The 7,416-nt window shown below is 62.9% G+C and overlaps 1 protein-coding gene across 1 annotated transcript; it reads left to right on the top strand.

Annotated features, from left to right (window-relative positions):
* The first annotated feature begins 220 nt into the window (after window positions 1-220).
* Window positions 221-5,766, top strand: C7974DRAFT_358841 (uncharacterized protein). The gene is made up of 5 exons (XM_046139651.1): window positions 221-1,008; window positions 1,073-2,869; window positions 2,924-4,173; window positions 4,597-5,546; window positions 5,613-5,766. The coding sequence occupies exons 1-5, from the start codon at window positions 353-355 to the stop codon at window positions 5,715-5,717; spliced, it is 4,758 nt and encodes a 1,585-aa protein (XP_045996951.1). The 5' UTR covers window positions 221-352; the 3' UTR covers window positions 5,718-5,766.
* The last annotated feature ends 1,650 nt before the right edge of the window (window positions 5,767-7,416 follow it).

Genomic DNA, 7,416 nt, shown 5'->3' with positions numbered 1-7,416 from the left:
AGACTTGAATCTGAGAGTATGTGAACTCGTACTAGAGGTGCACGCCAGGCTGTCAGAGACTGCAGACATGGCGACGTGCGGCGTGCTCAATGGCCGGTGTGGGGGATCAGTCGTGCCGGACGTGCAGTGACGCAGCGTGTCGTGGCGGGCGCGACGCGGTGCGACGTCAGCCTAGCCTTCCGCAGACGCGCGACGGAGGCGGCCATTGCCATTGAACCACGTCGGCGCCCGCGTGCAATCATTGCTGCGCCATCTGCTGTCGACTGTGCATGCGCTGGCTCCCGCAGAGGGTCTATAACAGAGACGGCGAGCGATCGCTACGGGCCGCGGCAGACCCCTGACTGGTGCCGAAATGGCGGAGGGTTCGAGCACCTCCGCTAGCGACGCTGGCAGCACCCACGCTGCGACGGCCTCAGAGCCCGCCAGTCCCCAGCAGCCCCAGCCCCAGCCTGCGCTGCCCGCCCCGTCGTCGCCCTCGTCGGTCGTCCGCCGCAAGATGGCCTCGCACGCGCCCGCTGCCGCGAAGAAGGATCCCGTGCCGCCGCGTCGCCCCGCTGCCAGCTCCACCGCGACGGGCGCCCGCCGCGCTCCCGCGCCCGCCAGCACGACGTCCCGCCCGTCCAGCACCGCTGCGCGCCCGCTCGCGAGCTCGACCGCGCGCCTCGCCGGCGCCGCCTCGACCCTGAACAAGCCGCCGACGCGCGCACCCGCCGGCACGACCGCGCGCCGCACCGCCCTGAACGCGGCGGCCACGACGCCCACGGCCGCCACGCCGCCTGCAAAGCGCCCGGCGGCGACGTCGCGTCCCAGCAGCGAGCACACGCCGGTGCGGGCGCCCCGCGTGTCGCTGCCCGCGGCCGCGAAGCCTGCTGCGTCGCGCACCCCGCACCACACGATCCCCAAGGCGCCTGTGTCGACTATCACGCCCCGCACGCCCGTCGCCCACGCGAAGAAGCTGTCGCTCAGCGCTGCGTCGTCGCCCACCAAGGCCACGGCTGAAATCCCCGCGTGCGTGATATCCAAACTATTCCCATTTCAAAGTCTCTCCCCGCGCGTTGCTGACCGGCTGCAGATACAGCCCGATTGACGTTCCCCCGAGGAGCTATGGCCCTCTCAAGGACAAAGCGGCGTCGGACGCCGAAGTCGAAGTCAAGAAGACGGTGCCGTTTGGGCCGCTCAAGGAGAGCCTGCCGCGCGTCGGCGAGGACGACAGACGGCCCGGCACTGCCCCCGGCGGCCCTGCGCCGCTCGACGAGAACAGCCGCCGCAGCCTGGCGGTCATGCAGGATTTCTTCAAGGAGACGAGTCTGCGCGAGAAGCTGCAGCAGCAGCGCGACGACCTGAACCGCGAAGTCGACCGCCTGCAGGCGACCAACGCGAAGCTGAAGAAGCAGCTCGGCGACGCCCAGAGCGCCATTGCCGACCAGGACAAGCCCGGCGCTGCGGCCGACGCGTCGGGCTGGGACGAGCACAAGCACAATACGATTGTTGATGGCATGGAGAAGCAGTTCGCGCGGGAGACGCAGCTGCTGGAGGAGCAGAAGCAGAGGCTGCGCGAGGAGAAGCGCGTGGCCCAGGAGAAGGAGGCCGCCGAGGCTGCGAAAGCGGCGGAGCTGCAGCAGGTCCTCGACGACCTCAATGTCGAGCTGGAGCGCCAGGGCCGCGAGTGGGACGCCGAGAAGCTGCAGCTGGTCGAGCAGGGCGCCAAGATCGAGGCCCTTGCCAAAGAGATGACGGCACTGCGGGAGGAGCGCGATACCCTCACGGCCGACCTGGCTGCCGCCAACGACACGCTCGACGGTCTGCAGACCAAGTTGGCGGATCTGGAACAGGGCCATTCGGATGACGTGCGCGACCGCGATGAGAAGATCGACTCGCTGTCCAAGACGGTGGAGAGTCTGCGGTCCGAAGTCACAGCTACCGAACAGCGCCTCAACGACGCATCGGGGGAGGCCAAGTCCAAGACGTCAGAGTCGACAAAGCTCGTCGAGGAGCTGCAGGCCAAGGTGACGTCGATGCAGCAACAGCACACAGACGAGCTGCGCGGCAAGGACGAGGCGATCGCGGCGCACATCCAGACCGAGAAGGAGCTGCAGGACGACCTCGAAAAGCTGCAGCAGCGGGCCGACCACGTCACCGCCGATCTCGAGAGCGAACGCACCGCGCGCGCCGACGACCTCAAGTCGAAGATTGCGGAGCTGCAAGAGAGCAGCCGGAGCGAGCTGAGCGCCAAGGAGGCCGCCGTCTCCAGCCACCTCAAGTCCATCGAGGACCTGCAGAACCAGATCGCCGCGCTGGAACAGGGTGAAACCGACGGCGCCCGCGTCTCGCAGGAGCTGTCCAAGCAGATTGACGACCTCAAGACCGCACACGAGGACGCGATCCGGCTCAAGACGGAGCAGAACGACGAGCTCGTCCAGCGCCTGGAAGCCGTCAACGACCAACTCACCTCCGACAGCACCGAGATCACCCATCTGCGGGCGGAGGCTGATAGCCTACGCGCCACCGTCGACGCGCTCGAACAGACTTCCAAGCAGGACACCGCCGCCCTCGCCACCATACAGGAGCAATTGAGTGAAGCAAAGAAGAAAGCCGACGCCGCCAAATCCGACCTCGACGCCGCCCTGACCCGCCACCGCCAGGACCTGCGCGTCCTCGGCGAAGACCACGACGCCGAGATCGACTCGCTGCGCGCCGATCTCGAGGGCGACGCGAAGAAGCGCCTGCACGAGCTGCAGGCGAAATACGACGCGCTGGTCGCCGAGAAGAACGCCGCGCTCGAGGGGCACGAACAGAGTCTCAAGGACCGCGCGCAGGAGCTGCAGGATAAGGAGAAGCGGATCCAGGGCTTTCAGGAGGAGATTGGCGGGTTGAAGGAGGAGAGTCAGGGGTTGAAGGACGAGATTAGCACTTTGAAAGAAAGCTCCGGGTCGACGCAGCTCGGCCGCGACGAGGCGCTCGCCAAGCACAAGCTGGTGCTGGACGAGAAGGAGAGGTTGGCCGAGGCGCATTATACCGCGCAGAAACAGATTGCCGAGCTCGAAGGGAGGGTTGAGGCGCTGACTGCAGAGAATAAAGAGATTGCCGAGTTGAAGACGCGGGAGGTGGAGGCCGCGGAGGAGAAGTGGGGAGAGGCGGAGGAGAAGCTGGGGGAGGCGGAGGGGAGGCGCGAGCACCTGCGAGCTCAGCTTAAGGAGTCTGAGGAGATAAGGGAAGAGGTGGAGAAGGCAAGAGATGCTCTCAAAGATGAGCTTGATGCCGCGACACAAGAGACTCGGATCGCGCAGTCAGCGCTCGCGGACTCTGAAAAGTCGCTCGCGAATCTCAAAACCGAGCTCGATGCCGCGACACAACAAAAACAGTCCCTGGCAGACAAATGTACCACGCACGAACACGCCCTCGAGAAGGCAGGTGACGAGCTGCAGATCTCACAACAGGGCAAGCAGGATCTCGAGGCCAAGCTTGAGGCGCTGGAAAAGACGGTCTCGGACCTCGAAACTCAACATGCTGCGCTCAAGGAAGACAAGTCGAAGATGGAGGAGGAGCATGCTCGTGCTGTGGAGGCGCTGAAGCAGGATTCGGAGGGTGCGTCGAAGGAGGTGGTTGCTGAGCTGCAGGCCAAGTATGATGACCTCCAGGCTCAGCATGCTAAGCTTGAGGCGGATAAGGAGAGAATGCAGGAGGAGCATGCTCGCACGCTCGAGACGTTGAAACAGGACTCTGAGAGCGCTTCGACGCTGGCGCTCACCGACCTGCAGTCCAAGTACGACAGCCTGCTGGAAGAGAAGAGGCACGTTGAAACTTCACACACCAGCGAGCTTGGAGATATCCAAGCAAAACACGACACTCTTGTCAAGCAGCTCGCAGACGCTGAGGCCAAGCTCGAAGAAAGCACCAAAACCCAGGAGACTGCGGCCAAAGCCCAGGCCGAAGCGCTCGAGAAGGCACTGGACTCGCAGCGGCAGGATATCGAACAAAAGTACGTGGCGCTAATCGAAGAACTCCAAGGCGATCGCGCCAAGCTGGAGCAACAGGACACAACGCTCGCCGAGAAACAGTCCGCACTTGACGAGCTGGAGGCCCTTAACAAGGACTTGCACGTCAAACTTGACGACCTCGAACACGAGCTGGCTGAGAAGGAGGAGCTGGACTCGGCAGGCCTGGCGGAGGTCAGTAAGAAGTACGAAACTCTCCTCACCGAGCAGGCTGCGATGGACAGGGAGGAACGCGACGCGGCGCTGGACAGTCTTCGCAATCATCTGGAAGACGAATACCATGTCGAGCTCGAAACCCTCAGGGAAGCGCTGGCTTCGAAAGAAAACGCTGACGCGGCGGGCTTAGCTGAAGTCACAGACAAGTATGAAGCGCTCTTGGCCGAGCAGTCTGCTGCTGATAAGCGGGACCACGAGGCCACGCTGGCGCTGTACAAGGACGCGGCTGACACTGATCTCAACGAGACGAGAGAGCGGTACGAGGCGCTCCTGGCGGAGAAGGAGTCACTAAAGCACGAGTTCGAGCGCGCAAAGGACGAGGCTCACACTGAGATCGACAGCCTCCGGCGCGAGCTGGCGAGCAGGGAAGACTCGGCCGCCAAAGCCACCGAGAAGTACGACGCTCTTCTCGCAGACAAGACTGCTGCAGAGGAGGCACACGAGAGCACACTGTCCAGCGTCAAGCAGTCGCTCGAGGGCGAGCTCGAGCGCGCTGTTGCGGGACTCCAGGCGCAGAACCGTGCGCTGCAAGACAAGCTCTCCGAGATGGACGAGGAGCATCATCAGACGCTAGTGCAGCTGGAGAAGGAGCTCGATTCTAAATACTCGTCTAGTGCGGATACGCTGCGGCAGCAGCTGGAGCGGGCAAGGAAGGAGCATGCAGATGCTACAGAGCAGATGGCTAAGGAGCACGAGGACGCCACGGAGCAGATGGTCAAGGAGCACGAGGACGCCATCTCCGAACTCATGATCGGCATGCAGAACAGCACTGCCGACGCCGTGCAGCAACTACAGCGCAAGCACGACGCCCTGCAAGCGCAGCTGGAGGACGCCCACGCCCGCCACGACCGCGAAATGTCGACCGTCGAACGCGACAGCGCCGAGCAACACACCCTGCACACCGCCCTCCAATCCCGCCTCGACAAAGCCACCGCCGACCTCGACACCGCCGCCTCCGACCTGCACCGCCTCCAAGACACCATCCACACCCTCGAGCGCGACCGCGACGCCGCCTACACCGCCGCCGTCGAGGCCGAGGACCGCGTCGAGTCCTTCAAGGGCGAGGTGGTTCGGAAACACCTCGCCCGCGTCGAGCCCTTGCAGAAGCAAAACGCCGCGCTGCTTGCGAAAATCGACCGTCTGCAGGATATGCTCGCGGCTGGGGATCGGATCGCGCGCGCCGCTGCTAGTTTGGGCGAGAAGCGCGAGATGCCCCCGCTGGCGGAGGAGGACGAGTCGGGCGCGGATAGCTCGGCGTCTGCGGGCGAGGGCGAGCGCGAGGGTGCGCCGCCGCCGCCGTACCGCGTCGGTGCGGAGAAGGATGTGCTTGGTACTGTGAGTCGTTCCCCCCGTCGACACTGTCCAGCTATCGCAAAAGATCACAAGCTAATCAAGACCCAGCAGTTGGCCGCCATGCAGCAGACGCTCGCGCAGCTCGATGCGCTCAACGCCGAGGCGCTGGGCGAGAGCGAGCGCACCGCTGACCGCCTTACGCAGCGCGACTAGCAGTTTTTGCTGTGGTGGGAGATGATGGTCTGGGGGAAGGAGGTTGGGGGGGAGGAAGGGGGAGGGGGGGGAGCGTGGTGAGCAAGGGGGAGGGGAGCGTGGTGAGCAAAAGGGAGGGGGGAAGGGTGAGGGGGAAGAGGGGGGAGAGGGGACAGTCGTGCGTCGTCGTGCTGGTGCATATCGCCGTGGAGCAGAGTAGGCTGGCGCGTTGCGTTGTTAGGAGAAGGGCGCATTTCTAGTACACGACGACACGACACGACACGGACACGCATTGTTTAGGCGTAGGGCTGCGTATACCCTGGGTACTTACTCAAATGCATTTTGGTTCTTCAAGCCCCTCCCCCCCTCCCCTTCCGCCTCGCTGGTGCCGGATTCATCTAGGCTATCACACGCAGCAGGCTCGCTGACACTTTGACAGCAGGGCCTCCCATCCAATCTCCCAAACCAGTGGTGCTACAGTGGTGGTCTGCATATTGCAGTAAGCATCACAGGACAAGAATATGCCAGCTGAGACGTGTGTATATTATAAGTACTCGCGTGCCCGTTTAGAGCGTGCCCGTTTCGACCCAGCTGTGCACGCTATTGCTATCGCTACAACTACAACCACAACCACAATCCTTCCGTTTCTCACCCGCCCACCGTGGTGTCTGGCCGCGGTGCAGTCTCCTATAGGTATAAGTAGACGCTGGTCGGTCGCTTTACCACAACCACAACCACAAGCCGCTCCTTGAACTATCTAGGCGATGGGTTCCTAACGGACGGACGGAGGTGATGCCGTGCGTCTGCAGCGCGCTCTCAGAGAACCCCAGTGCTTCTTTCCGAAGCTGTCTGGTATCTTTCCTTCCTGTGTCGTCTTCCTAACACCGCTGCTGTGACACGATGACCAGGAGCATTTACCGCGGCGCATGCGTTGAGTGTCTGCTCAGTCACCGTACCGTGCACCAAGAATCCGAGGGCCGGCGCGTCCTGACGCATGGGGATTGTAAGACGGAGGCTACGACTTGCGGCCACGCAATTATCTAAGCGCTTCGAACCAGAAGCAAGCGGTAGCGATGGACAGCCTGCGAATCGGGGGTTCGACGCGCAAACGGTATCCCATCGTACTGTACACGACAAGAGGAGAAAAGGAGCCCTGTCTTACTGTAGGCAGATAGAGCTGCGCACAGCAGCATGAGCCCTTTCTCGACGATTATCAACTCCACACCCGACTCCACGTCGCCAGACAGCGAATCCAAGATCCTAAGATCCCGAGGTATCCGCAGATCTACATCCTGCCACCAACTCGGGCGCCCACCCTCAACCACCCTCGACCACCCTTGACCACCAGTTCTGGAGCCACAAAGGCAGAGACCGCGGATCGGATAATAGCATAATAGCATAATAGCATCAAACAGTTATCCTAACATCCTAACAGCATAATACTCCCCCAATTACCCTTTTCTCCATCTACAATCTATATTATCATCCGGGCAACTAGCTGTATGTATACCTAGGTACCTGTTCGATCCGGGGTATTGTATTTACCCACGGCCCCACACCTCATCTACAACCCCTGCACACCATCCCGAAGCGGCAAGTGAGAGGCGATGGAGAGCGATGGCCATGCGATGGAGCGGCGGCGATACAGGGATGCCCCGCAACCCCCCCCCCCCCCAGTCGCCACCGCGCTCCCGCCGCAGGAACCCCGCGCCGCCCTGGT

This window comes from Boeremia exigua (assembly GCF_020726555.1).
Source record: "Boeremia exigua strain MPI-SDFR-AT-0100 chromosome Unknown C7974scaffold_6, whole genome shotgun sequence".
Classification (NCBI taxonomy): domain Eukaryota; kingdom Fungi; phylum Ascomycota; class Dothideomycetes; order Pleosporales; family Didymellaceae; genus Boeremia; species Boeremia exigua.
The sequence above is the reverse complement of the archived record's forward strand: the minus strand, read 5'-3'. Positions and strand labels throughout refer to the sequence as shown.

Coding starts and splice junctions, on each gene's coding strand:
- C7974DRAFT_358841 (XM_046139651.1), top strand. CDS start 353: ATGGCGGAGGGTTCGAGCACCTCCGCTAGCGACGCTGGCAGCACCCAC. Junction 2,870..2,923: donor TTTCAGGAGGAGATTGGCGG/GTTGAAGGAGGA, acceptor TTTGAAAGAAAG/CTCCGGGTCGACGCAGCTCG. Junction 4,174..4,596: donor GGCAGGCCTGGCGGAGGTCA/GTAAGAAGTACG, acceptor CGGCCGCCAAAG/CCACCGAGAAGTACGACGCT.